Source organism: Anastrepha ludens, chromosome 3 (genome assembly GCF_028408465.1).
Source record: "Anastrepha ludens isolate Willacy chromosome 3, idAnaLude1.1, whole genome shotgun sequence".
NCBI classification, from domain to species: Eukaryota; Metazoa; Arthropoda; class Insecta; order Diptera; family Tephritidae; genus Anastrepha; species Anastrepha ludens.
The window spans coordinates 84116041-84143224 of NC_071499.1; the positions used below are offsets into that span (position 1 = coordinate 84116041).

The 27184-nt window shown below is 37.1% G+C and overlaps 1 protein-coding gene across 4 annotated transcripts in view; it reads right to left on the minus strand.

Annotated features, from left to right (window-relative positions):
• Nucleotides 1–27184, minus strand: part of LOC128858311 (protein singed) — a 103709-nt gene that overhangs the window by 20138 nt on the left and 56387 nt on the right. For all 4 annotated transcript variants that reach the window (XR_008453999.1, XR_008453998.1, XM_054094476.1 and 1 more), the window contains exon 2: nucleotides 19358–19648. Coding sequence is in view for 2 of the 4 variants with exons in the window: in XM_054094476.1 (XP_053950451.1) it covers nucleotides 19358–19562 (205 nt within the window). In the remaining 2 variants the exon portion in view is untranslated. The remainder of the gene's footprint in view (nucleotides 1–19357; nucleotides 19649–27184) is intronic.

Sequence of the window (27184 nt, forward strand, 5' to 3'; positions counted from 1 at the left end):
CACGGCTTGAAGAACTGCTACAACAACAACAACAAAAGTCTATATCCATAACATCAACAATAAGTCGAAAAACGCTTTGGACATATAACGTGGTACTCCGACTGTAATTTTTTTAATTGTAACTTTTCAGTTTTTAAATTAAGTTTAAAAGCTCGTGGAGAACGCAAAGCCAAGTTGTTTATTATGGAGAAAGCAGATCAAAAGTCTTTCAGAAATTTTCAAAATGCTGTGGTGTACAAGGAGAATAAAATCGCCAATTTTTTTTTCTGGAATCGTCAAATCACGCCTTTTTACCTGCAGTTTTGTTAGAACTTTATTTTCAGTTTTAATATAACTTAACGCAATTTCATCGGCTTTAACAACCGCGCAGTTAGTTCTGCCTTATCCAAACTGGATAAAGAAGCATAGCGAATAGGTCTAGTGGTGGACGAAGACAAAACTTAGTATTTTAGTATAGCATAGGTTTATCCGCATCCATGTCACTGTTGACAGTTATGATTTCGAGGTTTTAAGATACTTCTTTTATCTAGGAACCAGCATGAACACCTCGAATAATGTCAGCTTTGAAATCCACCGGGAAATCTCTCTTTTCAACAAGTGCTACTTTGGACTAAATAGACAATTGAGTAGTAAAGTCTTCTCTCGACGAACAAAACGAACACTATATAAGACTTTCATCATGCCCGTCCTAACGTATGACGACGACGACAGAGTGAGCCCCAAAGGGTTTCACTGAGGTGGTGAGCAATGGGCGTCCATTGGAGTATTTGAAAAAAAGATTCTGCCTAAGATGGAACAATGAGCTGTATGAGCTTTACGACTACATAGACATAGCGCAGTGAAGAAAATACAGCAGCTGCGTTGGCTGGGTCATGGCTGTAACTCACAACTGAATGGAACAAACAAAACACAGCAGAGGAATTTTTTAATGTGAAATTTCATCTTAACAAGGAGCATAAACTTTAAATTGTTTGATCGATGCTTTACAAGATATCCATCACTACAGTCGTCTACCGAGAAAATAATGGATTTCTTTTTCTCCAAACTAATATTTACAACCTCAGTTTTTAATTGAATGCTTTTGAGAATTTTAAAAATGGTGTTTTTTTTAGAATTTGGCGATAGACAATGCCAACTATATATATTTTAATTTTGTCTTTTCTAGAAATGGTGTCGATAATTGCCAGTATTTAACATCTAACATTAATTAGTTGCGCAAACCGAGACTCTACTGTATTTTTACGGTAAGCGCATTGTAAGCTGCATTTTCATTTTCTCAATGCTTTCTCTTACAACAGCCCGTGCAATTTTGGAAAACGTTTTTTTTTAATTTCATACCTCAATTTTTGCGTAAACAATGTTTAATGGGTATTTAAATACCCAACAGACAGCGGTCGGTAAATCAATTACTAACGGCCAACAAGCAAGGTAATTTAATTAGTGTGGCTGTATGTGTGCATGAATGTTTTGTTACAAGCGTGTTAATTGACTATTTTTTATTTATTTACAACCATTTATTATATTTTATTCCTAAACAAAATCTGGTCATTGGTAGTCAAATCAATTTGAATAACACTTTTAGACCGACGTGTTTATACTTTCATACTTATTTTAAGTAAATATATATTTTGCTTTCACAGCAATAACTAAACCATTGGGAGCTTCATATAATTGTTGTAAAACGTAACAGAAAATGTGCATATGTATGTATGTATGTAAAAACAAAAATATTATATATCGTTCATGCACACATTTATTTATGTTGCTTGAACAACAGTTAAGCAAAATATTTCAATGTTCGTCTACCAATTGCAAATCTTCCAAGAAATTGACAACGTCTACTGAAAACAAAAACGAAAAGAAAAACAACATTTTCCATCGACCGTTTCGCTAAGCACAACCGCTGGTCAATGGCTTAATATGTACCCTGTAGGCAATAAATGGTGCTAAATTTAACGACGAATGTGGTAATGAAAAAGAAATAGTGGAAACAAATTGAAAAATTAATTTGACTAGCAGTTTTGCATAAATTTAATACAGTAAATTCCATTACCGTAATTAACGATAATTAACGACACATTTTGAGACTATTGCTTTTGCTTCACTTCATTGTCTCATTTTTGAACGTGAAATTCGCTTCGAGCAGAATTGAAACAATGTTTTGTTTTTATATGTATTTTTACAAGTCACCATTTAAATTAATTTTGTTTGGTTAGTTTTTTTTTTTTAAATATTATATTTGCAAAGATATTCCCAAAAATACCTTAAGTGCTTTTCTCAAAATTAATTGATATCGATGTGAGAGCAAATTATTAAACACGGGCCCATTAGACCCATTTTATAAAAGAAAAAAATAATCGCCCACATGTCTACTATATAGTATAAAAATTATCGATTACATTAGTTATCGCATATCAAAAATTAAATATTGTCTTGTCAATATATTGGGTTGGCAACTAAGTAAGCGCGGAATTCACTCATAACTGCCTTCAATTGAATTTTTAGGTTTGCAGACGTAGTACAAATGTGAAACACATTTTGTTATTTGACAGTTTGCAATTTAACTGGCAATCAGTAAAAAAAGTTTTTTAATCGGTTGCGTAGTTTTCGTTTGGCGTTCGTTGAAAAATGGAAAATCAAAAGGAATTTTTTCGTCACATTTTGCTTTTTTATTTCCGCAAAGGGAAAACCGCATCGCAAGCTCATAAAAAGTTATGTGCTGTTTATGGTGACGAAGCCTTAAAAAACGGCAGTGACAAAATTGGTTTGCCAAATTTCGTTTTGGTGATTTTTCACTCAAAGATGAAAAACGCTTTGATCGACCAGTTGAAGTTGATGACGCCCTAATCAAAGCAATAATCGATTCGGATCGTCACAGTACAATACTTGAGATTGCAGAAAGCTTGAAAATCACTTAAAACAACTTGTTCAAAAACTCGATACATGGGTTCCTCACAAACTGAAAGAAACGCATTTAACTCAACGCATTAACAGCTGTGATTGCTAAAGAAACGTAATGAAAATTATCCATTTTTAAAACGACTGATAACTGGCGATGAAAAATGGGTTGTCTACAACAATATCAAACGGAAAAGATCGTGAAGCAGGCCAGGTGAACCAACTCAAACAACATCAAAAGCTGATATTCATCAAAAGAACGATCATTGAACAACTAACTGAATTAAACAATGCAGTTGAAGAAAAGCGGCCCGAATTGACAAATCGAAAAAGTATTGTATTCCATCATGACAATGCAAGGCCACACACATCTTCGGCCACTAGGCAAAAATTATTGGAGCTTGGTTGGGATGCTTTGCCACATCCACCATACAGTCCTGACCTTGCACCATCTGATTACTTTTTGTTTCGATCTTTACAAAACTCCTTGAACGGTAAAAGTTTTAAATAATGATGATGCTGTCAAATCGTAACTGATTCAGTTTTTTGCTAATAAAAACCAGAAGTTTTATGAACGTGGGATTATGATGCTGTCTGAAAGATGGCAAAAGGTCATTGAGCAAAATAGGCAATACATTACAGAATAAAGTTATTTAGTTCCATGAAAAAATTGTCTTTGATTTTCTAAAAAAAAAATCAGCAATTACTTAGTTGCCAACCCAATATAATAATTCGATTCGTAACAGTATACGAGTATGGTAGCTTTTTTTTTGAATTTGAAAAGATTGAGCCAAGGAGCACCAGGAGATTTGGTGGCTGCTAAAACACTCAGGCTAAAGAGCCCATTGTATTTAAAGCTCTGGAAAGGGGGTAGATAGTCAAGGAGGGAGGGAGAAAAGTATCAGAAAAAGAGATAGGAAAGAATAGAGACAGAGATAGAGATAGTTAGTCCTGTGAGAATTTTCCAGATTCTTTGGCAAATCTGTAAATATCCTCCAGTTTTAGAGAACGAATATTACTCATTCTCATGACATCGGAACCCAATACTCGTAGCCTTGCTCTAGCAAAGGCTCACAGAGAAAGTGCTCAGTACTATCCGCCTCCTCCAAGCATGACAGGCATACCGGGTTCTCGATGATTCCAATGGTGGTCATATGCTGACCCCATGGGTTGTGTCCTGTAATGATGCCGACCATCAACCGACTATCTTTCCTTCTAAGTTTTAGTACAAAGTTTGACAGTTTTCTGTTCGGACTTGTCACAAAACACTTTGCAGTTCTGCAGCGTTCCAGACCGGACCATCGCTTATTATGTTGATTGCCTACATAATCGCTGATCCAATTCTTGATTCCTGCGGGACTGATTCCCATTTTTGGCTCTGGCCCCTGTGGGGGCACCGCTGATCCACGGTTGGCCAATCCGTCGGAAATTTCGTTTCCTTGAACACCGGAGTGGCCCGGAACCCATATAAGTACAAGCCTGTTTTGCCTTGCGACAGAATTAAGCTTCTTCTTACATTCTTGAACAATCTTTGAGGTTTGCTTCGCGTTCTCCAGGGCCTTCAATGCAGCCTGACTGTCTGACTGAAGTCTGACTGACTCCAATCTGTTTCTGTATGGTAGTACTCGCCCACATTAATTTGTTTTTCGTGCACACAACCGTGGCGTAGAAAATATTCCAGTGGATAGAAGTAGTCATACAAATTCTTCGAGAAAATGGAGAACTGAAGAAAGAAACGAAAATTAGCAGCAATAATGAAATATCCACCGTAGCCGAATGGGTGCGTGGCCACCACTCGGTGGTGCGTTGGTTCGAAACTTCGTACATGAAACAGCAAAATGAGAAAGTTTTTTTCTAATAGCGTTCTCCCCCGCAGGCAATAGCAACCTTCATTTGCTGTTCAGAACTGGCTTAAAACTATAGGTCGTTTCATTTGCGGAAATCATCAAGACGCACGCCAGAAATAAGAAGGAGAAGCTCGGCCAGATACCTAACAGAAGTGCACGTGCTAATTATTTATTTATTTTTTTATTTTAATGAAATGATCCAACAAAAATATGGAAATGAGTTCATGCGGTGATAAAATCGAGACATCGCAACCCCACAGAAAATGTCAACTAATATTGTCAACTATTATTTCGAGGTTGTAAGATACTTCTTTTATCTAGGAACCAGTATTATCACATGTAATAGTGACAACACTCGGCCAAACACCTAACAGAAGTGTACGCGCCAATTATTTATTTTATTTTTAATAGTGTCAGCTTTGAAATCCACCGGGGAATCTCTGTTGACAACAAGTGCTACTTTGGACTAAGTAGGCAATTGAATAGTAAAGTCCTCTTCTCTCGACGAATGAAACCAACACTTTATAAGACTCTCATCATACCCGTCCTAACGTATGACGACGATGACAGCGTGAGCCCCCAAATTTAAATGTTCGGTTGTTTAAAACATCTCGATAAATCGTCTTCTGTCTCAAGGGTACTATATTAAAAAATTCTTTACAATATGCCAGAGATATTCGAGGGTTGCCTTTTTCGCATAAACTTAATGTATATATAATATGTTTTCACTTACGAGTTTTATTTGTTCTTTTCATAGTGAGTTGAAAAATTCATTTAGACCAAAATATAGAATTAACTCGTGAATTATTTCGTGCGATGATTTGTTTTGATTTTCGGCGTGGATTATCGAGGCAGAATGCATTGATAAACTTACTTCAACTTTTGACGTTAAAGCACCACACTTTGCCACTGCGAAACGCAGGAATAACGAGCCCCAACGTGGCCCTCGATGATTGCAAGATGAATTTCGTGTAGACCGTCACGAGACATATCGCGGGGTAGAGGCATCGTTGGGCATTAGTGGGATCAGCACACATTCAATATTGCATGAACATTTGCTTGTCAAAAAGTTTTGTTATCATTGGATACCGCATATTTTGACAATTGTCCTAAAAAGACTCGTATCGATTTGTGTCAAAACACGCATGTTGAAGAAATTTAACGGCGGTGGTTCAAAGTACGTCTATGTGCTTATGAGCCAGTAACAAAACAGCAATCGGCAGTATTGCTGCTCAAAGACGAGCTTAATCCAACAAAAGCTGTTCGTGGAAAAAGTACCTCACGGCAAATGGAAGTTGTTGAGAATTAAGAAAAATCAACCACCGAAGTCGAATTTTCCTTTACCAAGCAAATGTCAGCTCTCACGTATCGACTCACAAAAGAGAGTTTTTGAGCATTCAAAAGATCGAACTAACGGTTCTTCCGCCTTACAGCCCTGATTTGACATCTAATGATTTTTTTTCGTTGCCGAAATTCAAAAATAAAATGCAAGATAAACGTTTTTCAACGATTCAAGAATCATCATTCATTTTAGAGGTTTACTCGTACACTCCTTTGAAAATTGGTTCAATCAAATGCGGAATTGTGTTTACTTCTGAGGATAGTATTTTGAAAAAACTGAAAATATTTCTTTTAATTGACTACGGATTTTGATGCTGTAGATTTAATAATCATTTTATTTGAATGTGTTTAAAAAATTAGAATTTTTAAATAATTTTTCCCAGCGAGCTACGCTACGATTTATTATGGATCCACTGATTGAGAGTTGATCTCTAAATCAGATGCGGAGTGTACTAGATTTCAACTTCACATTCAATTTCGTCATAGTATTGAACTTTTGAAAAGGGGTTGTCAGAATATGATAACGGACGCTGCATATAGAAAGGAGAAGTGGTGCGAATTAATCGCATACATATTTAAATTTATTAGAACTAGACCAGTTTGGAGGAATATCAAGAGCAAATTTGCATAATGTGAATTTAAAGTAGAGAAATTTGTTGAGGGTTTTTGGAAATGGATTCAAATTGACTTTTTACAAGCGCAATTAGTACCACTCGGATATATTGATGGCAATGTACAGAGCCATTTTCTCAAATTTTTATTTAAATTCACTAAAATTTTTGGACAAAGCTCTAATATGCTTCGCACCGCTTCTGCATTACTCACTTTACCTGCAGGGTATCTACAAGTACCCTTGAAATCTTTTTTGCACATTCAATATTTACGAGGGTAAAGTTCACAGAGAAGTTTATGCTTGGTGCTTTCAGTAAAGTCTGTAAGTAATATTACTGATATTGAGTATTGGCAAATTCTTAAAGATTTCAACAACACTTGAACATGGCAAAAGCTCAAATTGCAAATATGCATTCAGCCAATTAGTTTGAAAATTCTGTGGCCATAAGCAATACCCGCCTAAATCGAGAATACCTACCTACACGCATTATAAATATACCAATGCTAGAAACCGACATAGTTTTGCAAAGAATTTTTTAAAAGCATTGCTAGCGACGCAAGGCTTCCACGAAAATATGCAGTGTTGTTAGTACTCGTAGAATATGGTGGCTTTTATATTATAAATCAATACTTTCTTAAGTCCGCATACATTTGTAGGTGGGTGTTGAAAAGTGTATATAAAGAAGGCATAAGATGGGTGGTATATATATAAAGGGCTGAATATATATATGTATATATATATTTGCTGAAAAGTCTCGGACCTAAGACATAAATGGCACTAGTTTTATTGCATTCACCTCTTTTTCAGTTATTACTAACCTTAAAAATACAGCTGTTAAAATTTGATGATGTTCTTATTCATTAGTTCGTGAGTTGCTGTGCTAAGAGTGACGCTGCTTTTGTTAGTTTTAAAACAATGCATCAAAAATAGTTTTGTGTTTTAATTTTACACTGCTTCTTGATCGGGAAAAATACCGTTAAAGCAAAGCAATGGCCTAAAAAGTGCTATGGGGACGCCGCCCCATCAGAAACAACAATAAAACTATGGTTTGCTGACTTCAAACATGGTCGTCGAGACACCGATGATGCACAACGCAGTGGATGCCCAAATGCGACACAGAAAACACCAGTGAGCATAAAAAAAATCCACAAAATAGTTTTGAAAATCGAAAAGTGGAGTTGCGCGAGTTAGCTGGCACCGGAAAGCTATCAAAAGCGTTGGCTTTATATTGCATGCGCATTTGACTATGAGAAAACTCTACTCAAATTGCGTGCCGCGTTTGCTCACTGCCGACCAAAAACAAGAACGTGTTGGTGAATGACTTGAATCGCAAAACTACATGAATTGAATTTCGAATTGCTCCCACATCCACTGTTTTCGCCAGATTTGGCCTCCAGATAATACTGGTTGCTCGCAGACCTAAAAAAATGCTCGCCGGTAAGAAATTTCGCTTGAATGAAGAGATTATCGCTGAAACTGAGACCTAGTTTGAGGCAAAAGATATATCTTTCTGTAAAAGTGGTCTTGAAATGTTAAAGCGGCGCTGGAATAAAGCTAATTTTGAACAAAAATAAAAGTGTTGTTACGCCCGGGACTTTTCAGCCCATGTGTTAACTGCGTACGAAAGCAGACATTTTTGCAAGACTCTGAACTGAATTTCTGAAATAGCAGTTGAGCTTCATATCGTTGAATGGCAAACTGGAGTCATTTAAAGAAAGTTAACCTCAAATTGGAAGGAACCAACAGCAACAGCAAAACAGTCTGTCACACAAGAGTGTAGCCAAGTCTACAAGGAGTTGACTAAACATCGCTTCTACTGTTTTTGTTGTTTTTCATACAGATACCATATGTATTATATGTAAATTTTTTTGAATTCACTCAAAACGTGTGCCAACTGCCGCGAAATACATGCAAAAGTCAAAGCAGTTCGTAGACAAATAGTTAATCCGCTTAAGCAAATACTCAAATGCCACTGTATGGGTCTCTTGGCAAAGTGTTTGAAAAAGGTGGCAAAAAGGTATACAATAAATTTTTGAAAAATCCGAAAATGTCTATGCGCAAAGATGCGTAAAAATTGAAAAGTCCGTTGCAAAACGATAGCACCTCAATACTTTAGCCAGTTTTGCCTACTTTTTTTTCTTCTGTTTTGTTTTTTTTTTAGAAATGTTTATTTTTTTTATAAAAGTATAGCTTGTAATTGTCATTGCCACCAGAACCCATTTCCAATTTGAAGTTGCTCAAAAAAGTCAGTTTAGTTTTGAAAATTTTTTCCCATCACGAAATGAAAAAATGTCGTACATTCGTTACTCTTTCAGTGGGAAAAATGCGCAACGCCGTAAAAGAAACATATTACAATATAAAACCCAAAAAAAGTGCAGCCTGTTTCTACAGATAAGGACGTTGATGACCGAGTACGTAACGGTACATCTATACGAACATTTATTAGGAAATGACTACGGCACGACCGAGTTGGGAAACAGGCTTGCAGGTTTTACATTCAACTTTATAAAAGCTTTGGTGTTAAAGGTTGATAGCCAGTGACTTCTAAGGATATGTTATCAATATTTAGACAAGAGAGTAAGAAACTGAACAGATTTTATGATGACGGAACATGGTTTACGACGAAAAAGGACTCGATTTGCTCAGTGGAATGTTAAAAACCTTTACCAACCGGAAAAAGGAGCACAGTTAACAAGTGGAATTAGTGAAATGTGATGAAACATGAGCGATTATTGATATTACGTTTTTTTATAGTGGTCTTGCGCATTTCCCCCATATAAAAAACTCGAAAAAGCAAACAAAAATTGTCAAAAATCAACGCAATTTTTTAACTTATACTTACTTGTATATACTTTATTACACCAAATGCAAAAAGTGTGTGTTTTTAATGAAAATTAGTTGAGTTTGTTTTAAATTTGCACAAGGTTTGAAACTTTCACTTTTCAATCAACAAAAAAAAAAAACAAATAATTCTCTATTTGAATAAAACTAACTACTATAATTTAATTTTTATAGCGGTTAGAATTGAACTTTTTCAGTTTTTAGTATCAATCATGATTCGGCGACCAGTGATTGTATAAGAATTTTCATTTTTAAATAGCACTGACTTTATTCTTTTGTATTACCACCACTACGTATAAATCTATTTTCATTAGTGTTCTCAAATAAATCGACAGTGCCCGTAGTACTCGATTCACAAAAGTACTCGATTCTCAAAAGTACTCGATATTTCCCTTCGCTGAAATTTATACTCTTGCCAGCTGGACGGTAGCGAATCATGATATCTGAATGGCATAAAGCTTTTTTTTAAATATCTACTTTCCAAAATTGGCGAAATTGGTGAAAAAACACGCCCCCTTTTATCCAACGGACATACAATGCTCCTGCTTTTCACCTGAACTTGGACTTTTTCTTATTTTAATTTTTTTGCTCACTACTTTTTTATTTATATTTTTTGTGAAAAAACCTGTCTGGATTAGTTATCGATTTTCTGATTTTTTACAAATTGACGTACGCTTTGGTATAACATTCATATAAGTATGTAAGTGTATACATGTGTACATACAAACATAGGTCAGATAGGTTACTAGCATGGCGTTTCATCGAAATCAGCCAGCAAAAGCAATGGCACGCCTTTATCACAAATTCGGCGCTTGAAGTTGTTTCTTGTGGCAGTACGACTACTCTGCCACAACTCTCCAACTACTGTGGCATGTTCGATTTTAATGTGCAATGTTCGTAATTCAATGCAGTGAGCTCAACTGATTGCTTATCTGACAACAACACAACGACGAGTGGCAAAGGCAATGCAACAGCGCTCGAAGCGAAGAAATCAGATTAGCTAAATTTAATGCCAAATGTTAACAGTTAGGTTTTGTTGGTAGCGCTTCGAAATGCTACAACAAACATTGTATACCGTTTCGCGGCGCTATGTCTATTGCTGCTACAGCTGCTGCTGTTGCTAACCGCAGAAATAGGAGCAGTATCAGTATTTGCATTGCAACTTCAGCTGTGGCAGAATGATTTATGCGGCAACATTTCCCGATTTCTAAGCGATTTCAACGTTGCAACATTCAGACATTAATAATTGGAAACTAATTTTTTGCAAGCATTGCTCAAACTAACAATGCTTACATACAAACATACATAAATATGTACACATACATATTTAAATAGCTGCAAATGAAACAATAACAAAATCCATGCAAAGCGATCGAAACAAATCAGTGGTCGCAATAAACAAAACTTCAACTAAACGGTAGAGAGAAATAAAAAAATCTGAAAATGTAGTGCAAAAAAATGGGAGTGTGATAAGAGTGCACACAGCTGCAATAATAATTTCACATCATATTGTTGTGCTATGTCTGCTCACCTGTTTCTTGTGCTACTGCCACGGCCATGTGGCATGCCACAATTTCGCCACGACTCGGCAAACAATAAACGGTGCGTTGGACGTCTGACGGTTGCCGTTATGGGCTGCCACCTTTTTCTCCCCAGTCACGTTATAAATAATGAACGAACAGTAGCCGTCTAATATAACAACAATAACAATTTTTTAGTGCCAAGCAATCAACTCGGTCAACACTCTAACTAAAGCGGTCAACTGCAATTGCAACAAATACTCTGATGTTTCTACGTTGGCGCTTAGTCTATTTTCCGCTAAACTTGCCATGCTGCATGACAACCAAGTGCAAAATGACATTGCAAGTGTAGAAATAATGAGTGCTGGCAAACAAGAAGCGTCACTGCATGAGTTGCTTAATGTTGTAAGCTTTCAATACATACGTATGTATGTGTATGCATATGTATTAGGGTAACCGGACGAAGAAAAAAATCTCCTTGTTACATTAGCGCGGCGCTGAAAATGTAAACTTTTTGGCAAAAATACCAGGGCTCAAGAGTGGCTATGTGGGCCAATTCTGAGGTGTCCCACAATGGAAGTTCTCTTTGTCCATATCAAATGCGCAGGAAAATCGGGCTCTCAGAGTTCAATCTTAGTTACTTGGAAAATGGCAACATAGGGTCAAAAAAGTCGACTTTAACAAGAGCTCCGTGACTTTTTAGTGAACCGTAATTTTCACATTGAAATTTGGTATCAGAGTACAAGTCACGTAGCTGATTTTCCACTCAGGTGTTTCTGATTGGCAACACTAAGTTTTAGAAGGCACGCGAGGCTTCGTTTTTCCACCATTCAACAGGTGGAGGAAAAAGGCTGATAGAAAACTTATATACAATATATATAATTGGCGCGTACACTCTTTTTGGGTATTTGGCCGAGCTCCTACTCCTATTTGTGGTGTGCGTCTTGATGTTGTTCCACAAATGGAGGGACCTACAGTTTCAAGCCGACTCCGAACGGCAGATATTTTATGAGGAGCTTTTTCATGGCAGAAATACACTCGGAGGTTTGCCATTGCCTGCGGAGGGGCGACCGCTATTAGAAAAATGTTTTTCTTAATTTCGAGATTCAATAATTTCACCGAGATTCAAACCAACGTTCTCTCCGAATGGTAATCAGGCAGCAACCCATTCGGCTACTGCGGCCGCCGCAGATAGAAAACTTACTTTATGCAATTTCCGCTAAAAAGGCAGCTTTGAACGCACACACACACATACAATGACATGCATTCGTACACACACATTCGCATACCCTGTAGGAAACTCCGAACTTATGAGTCCCACTTCTGGTTCATCAGTAATTATATTTCAACACTTACAAACCATTACCCCAATTATATTGAATCTGTATTCAGGGTGGGATAGTAGCAAAAAGATGAAAAGTACAAGCAAAAGCAAAAAATCGCCCTTATCGCACATTTCGACATTGATCCCGTGAGTTGAACAAGACGTCAGATATGGAGGTAGTTGCTTTTCTAAATAAATTTTTCTTTTAAATATGACTCTTCTCCAACAAATAGTGTGACTTCATGAATAGTAGATTCACAGCCACAATTTTTTTTTTGTCTAAGGCTTGCACGCCCCTAATGATCATCTGCAAGTTAACACAGTCTATAAGTATACCTACTAAAGCTTTTGATAAAGTTAGTCACTCTTGTTTGGTGGGCAAACTAGTTAGTTTGGATTTTCATAAAATTTGTTTATCTTGAATAAAGCCGTGTATGTCTTTCTCTTCGTAGCTGTGTAGTCGTTGTGGATAATATTTTTTTTAAAGCTTCATCTGGTGTTCTACAAGGTAGTATTTTGGGCACCTTAATTTTTATTATTATTCATGAATGACATTTGTGAATGCTTAACAAATGACTTGTATCTTTTATAAGCGAAAGACTTAAAAATCTATTCTACCATTCATAGTTCGTCTGATTCGATTAAGATTATTAACAACGTTACTTTATGGTGTTACAAGAACTGTTTACAACTCACTATAAGTAAAGTTTTCCATGTTTCTTTCTCAAACTTCGTTCTGCTACCCCCACTTCCTATTCTGTTGGCAGCTCTCCTTTGAATGAGGTCTCCAACTTGGGTGTTATTTTTGAATCAAAGTAATTATTTTCAACTCACATCAATAGTACCCTTGCTTGCACCAAAATCCTATGCTATGCTAGCTTTCTATGCCGTTTAGCTCTGATTTTGGTGATCCATATACGCCGGGCATGAAGCACCAAATGATGGTAAAGGTTTCCTCTAGTAGCGGTCGTCCTTCGGCCGGCAATAGAAAACCTCTCGCGTATATTTAAAAAAAAAGGTTCTCATAAAAACATTTGTTTGCCAAACAACCAATAAAGGGTGTACGCGCCAATGACATATGTATATAAGTATACCAATGAAGCTTTTGCATACGTCTCTAGTTTAATCCAAACTTGAGAGTGCGGTCCCCATTTGGAGACCATATTTTGATTGCGATATTAAAAGACGTGAGCGCATCCAAAATGAATTTGTTCGCTTCGCTCTACGGGCTCTAAATTTTCGAAACCTAATCCCACCGTTTAGTTCTTATGCAAGTTAATCAACTTAAAATCCTTAAACTGCAAGACAACTCTTCTCTTCCTCCCATTTATCTTTCATATTACAAGTATTAAGAGGATAATTGATTGCCAAATCGCATAAGTTTTCACATTCCTCATCGCTGCCTTCGGAATAATGAACTTTTTTGTTTGGCACAAGTTAAAATTAATTATGCTATTAATGCTCCAATTTTTACAGCTTGAAGATATTCGACTTTCTTCTCAAATTCTTTAGCCTTTGACTTATTTCCTTCTAAGTCTTAATTCATGATAATGCTCTCTAAAAAAAGATGACAGTTAACTACCCCATGGATGATATGAAAGATAAAGCAGAGTGAATACTCATTCATATTTTCATATTTTGTAAAGGATTGTACGATGTCTTGGGAATCCCTAAATAAATTGATAGCCATTAACGACACCCGATTCATCTTAATATTGAATAACTTTCCGTCCTTTCTTAGCCAAAGTTACGAATTATTTAAATTAAATAATACATTATATTATGTGAAGTATGTGCAATTGGAAGCTACAACTTTACTCCGTCTTTCAGACATTCATTGAGAAAGTTTGCGATGCTCTCGTAAGAAGTGAACCACTCTCCAATAAGAGCTGACTCCATTGATCTGAACAGATAGTAATCCGAAGGTGCAATGTCTGGGGAATACGGCGAGTGGGGCAAGATTTCCCAATTTAGTCCCTCTAAATATTTCTGGACCGCTTGAGCAACGTGTGGCCTGACGTTGTCATGCAGCAAAATCAATTTGCCATGTCTACCGTCCCATTCCGGCCGCTTTTCTTTGAGAGCTCGATTCAAGCGCATTAGCCGCAGTCGGTAATGATCGCCAGTGATGGTTTCAGATGATTTAAGGACCAGAAGCATGAATATTTTTTTTCATTGTCGATGGACCTGGTTCACCTGGCAGGCTCCAACATTTTCAACGCTTAGGGTTATCATTTTCATCGCCAGTGAGGATGTGATGCAGAAAACCTCTTCATTTCTGCTGTTCAAGAAGCATCTCACACGTCACCAAACGTCTCTCGATATCCCTCTCCTTCAATCGATGTGGCACCCAGATACCTGCTTTCTGGACCTTTCCCATCGCATGCAAACGTTTACCGACGATTGATCTGTCAATATTCAACTCTTTAGACATATCATCATATCCAATAATTGTCGTGTTGAGTATGTTCGAATATTTATCACTTCGAAATTGCCACTTTGGAAGTTGTATTTGATGGAGGGTCATTACCGTAAATATTGATCAATATACGACACGTTTCAGGTTCACTTTTTTTTTTTAAAGTAATAATAAAGCATGATTTCCCGCAAATGCTATTTTTTCGGGCCGCACGTAGACCTTTTTGACGTCAGATAAAAAGGTATTTTTACGCTTAAAACAAATGTAAATTCCTGCCATCGAGACCTCACATATTCACCTTCAAATCACCAGTGTATTACTATAGCCAACACAAAAATAGTATCAGCAGCGACACCTTTTTTACGAGGGCGGAAACTTATTCCCATACCCACTATAAGTAGAATTAAAATTATAACGGAGATGTGGAAGTAAGAATCTTCATTAAGTACTTCCGCACTAAACGAATTTGCACGAAATATATACAAGTACATGCCAATTTAGTGGAAGCATTGGAGGACTCTCCTTCTCCATACTCTACAATTGCTAGGTAGCCTAGGGATTTAATATGGGTAGATCATCGACTGAATCCGAACACCACTCCGGACGTTCATTCGCATCTCATACCGAGGATACGTAAAAGAGTCGAAAAAAATACCAGCTGGCCGACGAGATGTTGAGATCGTAGGGGCACCATTTGGGAGCATACAAAGTATTCTCACCAAAAGTTTTAATATTATGTAAAGAAAATTAACCAAGAATAACAACTAAAGAGCCCATGGTAAACCGGCTTCGCAATTCAAGAGGGAATTTTTGGAAAAAATTTTGTACTCGATTTGTAACCATGGGCATCACTTCAATCCGGAGGCGAATTAGTTGTCCATGGTTCGGAAGAGACCTCAAAAAAGTCGTGCTTTCAAGCTCTGTGCGACAGATTTTAGTGTCCGCTTTTTGGAGCGGCGAAGGAATTCTCATATCTTGATTGAGTATTTGCAAAAGCGAATTGGTATTACAGGCTCACAGGCTCTCACTACGTAAATCCAATAAGGAGGTTGTGAGAAGCCATGAAATAAGATAAGTGAGACATTGTGAACAAAAATTTTATTTCAACAAGATAACGCACCCGCACACAAGGCTAGTCCCTCTTCTTTACTGAACTCTCCTTTGATGGCGAGTGGTTTCAGGGTTCCTAATCTATTTGTTTTCTTATGTTAATAATTTGTTAAATTTTACACTTTTTCGAAGCTTTTCATACTTTCTAAGACATCTCTTGTAAAATTCACAATTTACTTATAAGAAGCTAATAAGAGTTATGGTGAACTAATTTGGGTTTTAAATTCATAAGAATCGCATCAGTTCGGAAATATTAGAATTCCCTACGGGGCATATGCATAAACGTAGATTCGTCGACACAAACAAATTTAAGTATTTGTTTACATACGCACACATGCATATGAGTCCATTAATGCTGGATATAACATCCATAAAAATTCGATTAAATATCTTTACACTGTTGCAATTTATGAAAATTGTGGCGATCATCAATTGGCAGGTGCGAAACTGCCGTGCTCACTTCCATATGCCTGAGGAATCGAGGAAAATGTAAGCCTGGGATTGCTTTTGCTTTTAAGATTTTTAATTTTTTTTAGTTATCAGCTGATATTAAACCACTTTAATAATCAATTTCTTGTGAAAGTTGCAAAACAAATGAGGAGAACTCGCAAAATAATTACACTAACAGCAGGTGCCAGATAAATTGATTTCAGTCTATCACGATTAGCTTGTTTATAGCACTAACACTAATGGCCAATGCCCGAGTTTTATCTTAAGCTAAAACAACAACATGTGCTGAGAATAAGTGCAGACCTCATACCGGCCACCTTCCGGTTATTATTATTTAAGACTTTGCAGACTTTTGCAGGTCAAGTATTGAATTTTCACTACATCACAAAGGGACGAGGCACGCCCAGAAATTAAGCGCACTCAATTTGTAAAGCGTTCAAAAAAATGTATAATACTTCAAAAAATTTATAGTTACATTTGTGTACATACATACATTCCTTTTGATGTAGTTTGTGAGGCGAGAGATCAACTTTTCAGTGCCTCCCTCGAAAAAATCTCAGCTCCTTCGCCGACTTTCCACTTCCCATTTAGCTCTTCGATCTTTTTCCAATCATCTACAGTTTCAGGGAAGTAGGCAGATGATAATCTGAAGGCGGTACGTGGGGTGGGTGGTTTAAAACGCCCCCTCCAAACTAGTACCTTCGGGGAGTCTGTTATCCTTAGAGGGCGCGTTCTTAGGTGGTGGATAGGGGAATATCTCCCAGATATAGGTGGTAGGAGAGAAATGAAATATCTCCCGTGAACCAAAGAAGTCGAAGACGTAAACTTCGATAAAAACTACTTTTTTCACGTCTGATTCATCCTGTAAGATGCTGTCTTAACCGTGGATCTGTACTTGCTGTAAGCGGCTCGCTATGTAAATGTGTTACAACAGGCCTTACTGGGGTTACGCAGTATTGGTAGCCTACCGTTAGACAGGATTACCTAAGAAACGGAGAATAGCCTCTGATATACATAGACAATCGTGGACGACATTTGACTCTTACCCGCCCTATATTTCGACTAAAAACGTCATTAAATTGTAATGTTGCATTTTTTATTATTAAATTGTTTGACAAGGAAATAAAACAAAATAGTCTAGGAGTAGCAATATTTATATATACACATATAGGACCCTCTAACTGCTTGCTGGAGCATTAGGCGTCGACAGCTCCTCTTCACCATCAAAAATGGTTTTTTGCAAGGGCTCTGAGTTAATTCCAAATCTTATCCAAAGACCTCACTCATTTCAGTATGTCTACATTTCGTCCTGCCTGTTGGAAGGGGTCACATCGTAGAGCCTGTTTGGTGATGTTGTCGAGACTCTTCCTCAGCGTGTGCCCGATCCATTGCAATTTCCTCCTGAGGATTTCAATCGCCACATCGGATTGATTAGGAGCGAGATTTACTGAAGCGGCGAGTAAAGACAATAGCAAAGCGTCCAGCTTGCCTCAATGTGAGAAGTAAGAGCTATGTGTTGTCAAAACTTTGGTTTTATTGAAAATAAGTTTGTAATGAGCCGCGATTTGATTTCAACTGTTATGTTAACGAAGAAATTTGTCGTATTATGGTCCTACTGAGTCCTTATTGAGTCTAAAGCGATTTAAGCTTGTCTTAAGTCTGCCTAAGGACTATAAGTATTATAAGACATACACGCTCAGCCCAAGCCAGCTCCATCTTTGTTTAATTGAGGTAACTGAGTTTGGATAAGGTATTGTGAGGCACAAACGATTTTAAAGTCGAAGTGCAAAAAAAATCCTTTTTATTCCATGCAATTATATTCCATACAGGGTGGTGCTTAAAGTGATTTCTGTTTAAACAATTGAATTTTTTCGCTATATTATTCGTTTATTAGAAAGAGTAAACATATTCATTATTTAGGGAGTGCGATTTCATTCATGTGGCTACCACGCAGATTTCGCAGTAGGGTATTTTGTTACCCCAGTTTTCCAAGACCTTAGTGACGGTTTTTTTATATCTTTCGAATGGCTTGCTCGATATTCACTATAAGTCCCGAAACCGTTAACTGATTGTTCACATAACATCGATCTATCACGGTGTCTCACAAAAAAAAGTCTAATAACAGGGTCTAATCGCAGCTCCAAGATGACCAACTGACAGCTCTGCGCTGGCCGATAACACGATTACCAAACTTGGCTCGCAAAAAGATAGATTGTGACATAGTCTGTATGGAGTGGTACATCAGCATGCTGAAGCCAAAGGTCGTTGAAGTCCAGGTCTTCAACTTCCGGTCATAAAAAATCGTTTATCACGTCGCCGTTGACCGAAATAGCGCAGCAGCAGTCTTCCAGAATTTTCCAGAAAAATTAGTCAACGATGCCAGAACTCCAAAATTTGCACCGAACTGTTACTTTATGAGAATGCATTTGCTTCTCGGTGATCACGTACGAGTTTTCCGATCCCCAGATGTGGCAGCCTTGCCTAACATAGCCGCCGAGGTGAAAATGCGCTTCGTCAGAAAAAATGATTTTAACCTATTTTGAATAAAAACAATTTCAGGCTACACAACAGTGATTTCTTTAATAAGTTTGCAATTTTTTCCAACGTTTTTCAAGCGTAAAGCGAATCATTTCGTTTCACAGATATACGGTACTGGCTTTCTGCCGATATTTCCAGCGGAAAAGAGAGTTACTGTTAAAACAATATATGATAAAAAAATAACCACTATATGAACCACCCTGTATATCGAAGGATTATTTGCTGCTATACAAATATAGCTGTAGATTCATTTACTTAACTAGAAAAAATTAGCAAAAAAATCTATAAAAGATTTCATGCACTTTGGCATCCTAAAGACGCGAATTTCATATTGAAAAGAATATTTTTAAACGAAACCAACCAATGGTCTCTCTCTTTCCACATACTCCCGTATGTATACCAGAACTAGTCACTCCCGTGTTAAAAGTGATTTTCCTTAAAATACGAATTACTTACTTTCGCCGGTATTCGATGGCTCCAATGTCCACAATTGTTTCTTCTTCAGGCTGGCGCCGTTCGCATTCAGCTTGAAACCGAAAGTTTCGGCCGTCATATACCTGTGTGCGCCATTAATCAGGCCAATTGTCCACCAGCCCTTTTGCTGATTTTGTGATATAATATCACCGTTCGTATGGTTCAGCTCATAGCTTTGGCCATTCATTGTACTGCTTACTGGTTGGGGAGCAATGATGACGACTTTAATGCAACTGACAAGGTGTTGGAAAATGCGGGATTTAGCTGAAGTACCTGCAACGAGAAACACCGAGAAAATAGAAGTAATTACTGGGAGAATTTAAAAGAACGCAAACGCATTGACGTACTTAGTTTGCTAATGTATGGCTTAATTAATTGCTCAATTTGTGCCAAAGATAATAGCTTGAATATTTAGATGCATCAATCATAATCCCAGCTATTTCATAAAAATGCTCAAACATAAATATAAATACTAGTAAACTCGATTGCAAGTGCCCGAGTGTTCAAATGTGTGGTGCGCCTATGAAGAGACAGTCATGATCAATGTTAGGAGGAAGGCGTTGGCGAGCACACAAAACCAGCGTAATTCTACTGTTGCTATACAAAATATGTCGTAGACATGCACGAGTCTTCAAGTGACAACTTGAGGCAGGCAACTGAGCTAAGCAACCATTGCATTCGTCCAAGCTCACACCGATCGCTCGATCCTCGCGACGTAGTCATCATTCGCCATTGCTTTGCTTGGCTTTATTTGGTCAATTACGCATTTTAAAGCAATTGCTTCGCATTTAACAAACATACCTACAAATTTATATGCGATGCGCAACAGCCACGGCCATTCCATAGAACGCGTTTTGCATTTTTATAAAACAAATAGGCGCATAAACTGCACAATAAAATATAAAAATAAAACAACAACACGTCGAGCAATACATGGAGAGCTGACTGACGTGCAGCTTGCTTGCAGAATGTACTGCTAAATTTAGAAAGGCAACATGCAACGTGGTAGCACAGCGGCAGTGCGCACAGGAGATACGCATATCAATTTTGTATGCCGCCTGGCTAGGCTATGAAGGCCGGCCGCAGCTAAGGCGATGCTACAGGAAGCCAGGCGACAGTGAAGCCACAGATGCCGCGACAAATTCGCATTGAACTACTCCGCTTACACTCCATGCGTTTATACTTTCAATTCGAATATAATTTAATTGTCAAAGGCGGTGGAGTGAATTTTCACGTCGATGGCAAATTAATAAATGAAGCACAAATCGAATTCAAATGTACATACATATGTATATATTCATGTAATGAATAAAAGAGTCAGGTGAGAATTTATCATAATCACAGTTGCATACAATGAAATCCGGATGCAGTCGGCATGCACTTAAAGCGCAGTTGAAGCTACAGTTATGAAGCTCAGCAGAAAAATCAAAAATGTTAGTTACGTTGTATGTAAATGAGTGTAATAATAATGCATTTTGTTATCATTATTGATTTATTTCCCGTGGCAAGAGCAAAATTTGTATTTTGCGAAAATAAAAATTCAGTAACCAAGAGATGAGCTAAAAAAGGAATCAGCTGATCTGCTATCAAACACTTTTTCACAAATCATGACAGAACCGTGACAAAGGGAATACGGTTAAAAGTGCGCATCAACTTAGATTAATTTTATGCATATCAAGAGATCATTCCCAGAAAGCATTGGTGCCAAAGTTATCAAGTGTATAGTACATCAAAAACCTCTATCATAAACACCAATCAAAAAAATTCTTTTAACTAAAAGTTCTTTCAAAAGACACACCTAGATGTTGTTTTAAAATAAGGTTTGTACAACTTTAGATTCTTTCAGGTTGCAATATCCTTATTGAAAATACGGCTCTTAATAATTAAATGTGAAAAATGATATCATTTAAATGTACACCATTAGCACATCTACAGGTAAAATCCGCCAAACAGTCGTTTAATGAATGCCTAATTGTTGAAAAAGTCGAGATTTTGTTGTTGAAGGTTTTTCAGCAACACTTTGAGCTACAGCAGCAATATTCTGAACAGAACGTCTTGGTCTGCCCGTTTTTGATCTACCCGCATATCTGCCTTTTTCTATCCTCGACAGAACCAGTTTCTTAGATTTTGTTTGCCATCCATTGAATTATTTCCACCAAAAGAATCACGAATTTTTCGATATGCTGTTCTCAAAGATCGACCATTTTCATAATAAGTTTCAATAATTTTAACGCGTTGTGTTATCGTGTAAATATCCATGGTTAAATTGCTATTAGAAAAAGCTTTGATGTTTCGTGCCCGGAGTTCCAACACATCCGAATGGTAGTCAAGCATCAACCCATTCGGCTACGGGAGAAAATATATCTATGTATCTTCAACACATCTTCTTTCCAAATATGATATAATATAACGAGAAAAGGATTAAGACCCCGTGAGGTCGACGTGAATACCACATTTTCCTGCGTGCATTCAAGATATTAATACATTACATATAAGCTTAATACAGTACATATAAGCTTTTAATTTCACTGTAAGAATACTTGTATATTATGTGAGATTCGGAAACGTTCGAGATTAAGGTTCTACGGAAGATATATGAACTTTGCAGATAAGCATTCACGTATCTATATCCCAGGCGATGGAACAATGAACTTTATGGGGAAGAGCTTTACAAATATATACAAGGTATTCTATTGCTGCTACAACAATAATAACAAGTGGTTCATCTCCACACAGGGCTCATCTCATTTCGACTATCCTCCTCGCTTGCTCGATACGTCAGTAATGGCTTATTTTCCGGTGGAGCTATTTAGGAAGAAAATGTATACTATGCACTAATAAACTTCAAGTGATCATCTCTCTGAATACTAATATTCGCGAGTAAATCGATGCCGTAACATCGGAAATACTTCAAACTTATAATTTTTATTATTTTCTTTATTATAATTTTTGTGTGTTTGATCGAGTACCGCTTCCTCCTCCTATTTGCTGTTTTCCATAAGTATGCGCTACTAGAAATTGTGACCATTCTTCTGATATTGTTTATGGTCATTGAGTCAATAAATTTCGCTATATCAAATTAAATTTTACCCCGAGTGGCACTAAATCGTTCATAATTTTATGCCCAATATAGATTGAATACCTTTCACTTAAAACAAAAAAAAAAAAAAAAATAATTGGCGCGTTCTGTTAGGTGTTTGGCCGAGCTCCTCCTCCTATTTGTGGTGTTCGTCTTGATGTCGTTTCACAAATGGAGGGACCTACTGTTTCAAGCCGACTCCGAACGGCAGATATTTTATGAGGAGCTTTTTCACGGCAGAAATACACTCGGAGGTTTGCCATTGCCTGCCGAGGGGCGACCGCTATTAGAAAAATGTTTTTATTAATTATGCTTTCACCGAGATTCGAACCAACGACCTCTCTGTGAATTCCGAATGGTAATCACGCACCAACCCATTCGGCTACGGCGGCCGCCGAATACCTTTCACTTAAGTTGTACAGTACGAATGAGTCCAATGAAAGTTTAAGTAGAGGAAGACTTGGCCACACTTGGTAATTCTATACCTAATTTGAGTAAATTTTTTCTCAGAAAAATACGCTGTTTACGAAAAAAATCAGAATGGAAAATCTTTGAGCGATACCTCACTATTGGATGTGAAAATAAAACAATTTTCTTTTGCAAAAATATTTAAAGATTTACACATTTTCATATTAGGAGTATTCATCTAAACTCTTAAATGTCTCGTAAGCCATGTAAACCTTTAACCTTATCCTTTTTTTCGAGGAGGAAGCATCGAAAGTATTTACCCCATCAGTATAAGCTGTCTAAGTACCGATCTCCTCCCGGTAATACCTTTAAGTAAATCGTCTGGAGGCGGTTTGCGGAGGATCCACTGTAATTGTGGCAGTCGTAAAACAGCTGTCAAAATTTATATGAAAGGTGGTTTACACAAATTGTGTAAGTTGAAGCGAGGATTTCAGTGCTTAAATTTAAGCGCGGCCAGGAGAAAATCCTGTGGCATTACATAAATATTACTCAAGGTGTGTTCATATAAAAGCGCGTGAAAATGTTTAAATTTCAGCATTTTAATAACTCAAACGTTTAGTGAATGCTCCTTTTCAAACTTTCTGCATATGATGCACCGCAAACCAACGATTCGCTGGCCTTTTACTCCACTTACATACCAGCGTGCATATAAACAAGTTTAGCGAGAGCTGCAATAAAGTCTAAAGAGTTACTATCAGGAAATCCTACTCTAAGCAAGGACAGAGCTTGACATTAATACTTACGGAATGCATTAAACAGGATAAACAAGACCACTTGCTCAATTAATGGCAACTAAGAACACAACTAATGCATACCTAGTCGCAATATGCAGATGATCGTAATTTTATTAATATTTATTAAAAAAATGAGGCTGTATCTGCAAGACTTGTTAGTCAATTTTAAAACAACCAGTTGAAGTTTACAAAACTCAAATCAATTAGTTTTTATATAATGCTGACTTAAAACTAACAATTTTGAAAATAATAATAGTAAGCTTAAGTGTGTGAGTATGTATGTATCGGGTGTTTTTTTTTTAGCTGGATTAGAACTATCGATATCGATAACTTTGGTTTGACAGCTGAGAATGACAAAATGTGTTGACATTTCTGTTCATAAGGTTGGACAAGACATCATCAATCGTTTAACGCCAGAACAACGCTTCCAAATTGTGAAAATTTACTTTGGAGAAAAAACTAATAATAAATCTGTTCGCGATGTTCGTGATGTTCAAAGAATTTTTCAATTCGTCGCCGTTCTCAACTTTTTAGCCTTTGTCCTTTGATCACGTGGAAGACGTGCGTATAAAATGCAACTCGCGCAAGGATTCACATTGACAAATGGCCATCGTTTGCGCCGCATTTTTGAGGGACAAAGAAATCAAAAATTTGACTGTTCGAATGAACTCGTAGCCGCGGCGGACACATGCCGAATATGATATTCAAAAAATTAATGCCATTAAATGATCTACTAGATTGTAATAAAAAAAAAATTCCTTCCGAAAATATTTGGGCTTTGTATTATCATTTTAAGTTCTAGATGGTACCGTTTTTAAGTCATCTTTGACATTTGTTAAGAAGACATATGTACAATTTTACACAGAAAATGAGCTAAAATTTGTGAAACTTATTACGAAGAATATGAGCCTTAAATAGCTTTACGTTTAATTTAGAAATCCTTATAGAGTACAACAGTGCATTCAACAAACTGGCGACTCTTCATCACGTCTGCCTGATTTGAGTACCAGGACATGAGTGACATGAAGGAAACGAGACTTTTATGTCACAAAAAGGGGCGGAAGGGTTTTTTAGTGGACCAACACCGTTTTTCGGCTTTAACAAAAACAACTTAAAACAGGAAATCTAAAAATGAATCCAAATAAAAACTAGGGAATATGGAAGCGGCACAAACGGCCTTAATCACTCCAAAAAGTCTCTGAACTTCAATACTAACTGAACAAAATCTGCTTTAACCCTAGATAAAAAGTGCCTTAGATTACTCTGTGAAGCAATTACAGGCCAATTTGAATGCAATAAACCTTTCAATACAATAGAACTATCTAGCACTAGCTTATGCAGGTTTTGCTATGATGAAGAGGAGTCCATGGAACACTTAATCACCATTTGTGAAGCATTAGGTCACACGAGACACAGAATCCCAAGCTCGCGCCTACTAGAGGGTGAAGTCTTACAAATGCTCTCTCCTAAGGAGCTGGTTCGATTCCTTCCAATACTAAATAATTAAAATTAAGCAGTTAGGGGCGCACAATAGATCATTCTGGTCGCAGTGCATAAAGGCCTTAGCCTAACCCGTACAACCATCACCATTACCATTACCATACTATTGTGAAAATGGTCGATTTATAAGAACATCTCGAAAAATTATTTTCAAAGATAGGTGAAAAAAGTTGAGGGTTCTGGTTCTGTCGGGGATAGAAAAAGGCAGATAGGCGGGCACACCAACAACTGGACGTTATGCTGAGAATATAGCTGTTGTAGTGAAAAGTATTGCTGGGCAACCTTCAACATCGATATATCGGCTTTCTCAACAATTAGATATTCATGATTCAACTGTTTGGCAGATTTTACCTATAGAAATGCTAATGGTGTATATTTAAATGACGTTATTTTTCACATATAATTGTGAAGAGCCGTATTTTTAATAAGAATACTGAAAGCTGAAAAAATCTAAATTTTTACATCTTTTATTTTGAAACAACATCCAGACGCATGTTTTGAAATACTCTTTACTAAACTGTTATTTGAAGATATGACTTGGCCGCATTTAGGGTAAGACAATTATCACGGCCTCATGTGAAATTGCGGGCAGGTGCTAATAATTTTGAAACAAAAGCCCTCAGGTAAACCAATTCCACTGGGCAAATACAATTGAACATCATTAACATAACAATGGACATTGACATATTAGCACACAGAGAATATATATGTAAGTCATGAAAAGACTAAACAAAGGGGAACAAAGATAGAACCTTTCGACACATCGGAGCCAACAAAATAAGACGTAGTCAGCTTTGAACACTTCCTTTTGAGTTCTTCTTGAAAGGAAGCTTGATAGATTTTTCAGAAAATCCAAAAAAGTGCTGAAACTTTTAGCGACAAAGGTAATGATTTACTGAAGAAAATACCGCAGAGAAATCCAGAAGGCAAAGAATTCATAGGTCAAACTATAGCCGTAGTGTAGCTATGCTTAGGGCAGTGGTACACAATAAATTATAGGTATTGCTGAACAAATGATGAAATTTGCCTTGCCATCAGCGACTCACACTCCTAGTAGCATTGCAATTTTTGGCTACAGAAATAATGACAGCCTTTCCACACTCAGTTGGAAAATATGAAGTTGGGAAGCAGCGATTAATAATTTGTGTGTTAGAGTACCTAGCATAAATGGTGGCACAAGTTTAACAAATTTCAAAGATTTACAACCCTCTCCAATGGCATTCGACTTGATATCCATGACAGATCGCAAATCATCTGATTCGGATTCCCCATCAAATTGAATGGCTAATAAAATTTTGAGCTGCTTTTGCAGACGCTAGTAAAACCGTATTAAGCATGTCAGAATCAATTTTACATTCAGATTTAAGTTTTCTATTCACATTTAGGTTTTCTAAATTATGCCATAAATCTTTATACGAGGGGTGCCTTTTATTTGGCAGGATTTGGCAACCCTGGGGTTGCAATCTGGCAACTGACAGCTGTATCGCAAAGTTTAACATTTTTTGGCTTTTACGTACTCAGAACGTTTTGAAATACCAGCGCTATTTGTGTTGTTTACAGTAACTTAAAAGATTCATCTCGGTCCAAAAATGGAATTAAATCGTGAACATTTTCGTGCGATTATTTTTTACAACTTTCGACGAGGATTAACTCAGCAACATTGCATGGATGAACTTAATTCATTTTTTGGCGATGAAGCTCCATCAAGGACTAGTGTTTATCGATGGCATGGTGAATTCAATCGTGGTCGCAGTTCACTCCAAGACGAATTTCGTGAAGGTCGTCCAAAATCAGTTGTTGTTCCGAAAACCATTGATGATGTGCGCGAACTGATATTGCAAGATCGTCACGTGACCTATCGTGAGATTGAGACAATCTTAGACATTAGTGGGACCAGCATACATTCACTGTTGCATAAACATTTGACTGTCAAAAAAATTTGTTCGCGTTGGATCCCACACAATTTGTCAATCGCTCCAAAAAAAAGGAAATGCTCAAAAAATTCGATCGCGGGGCTTCGAAACACGT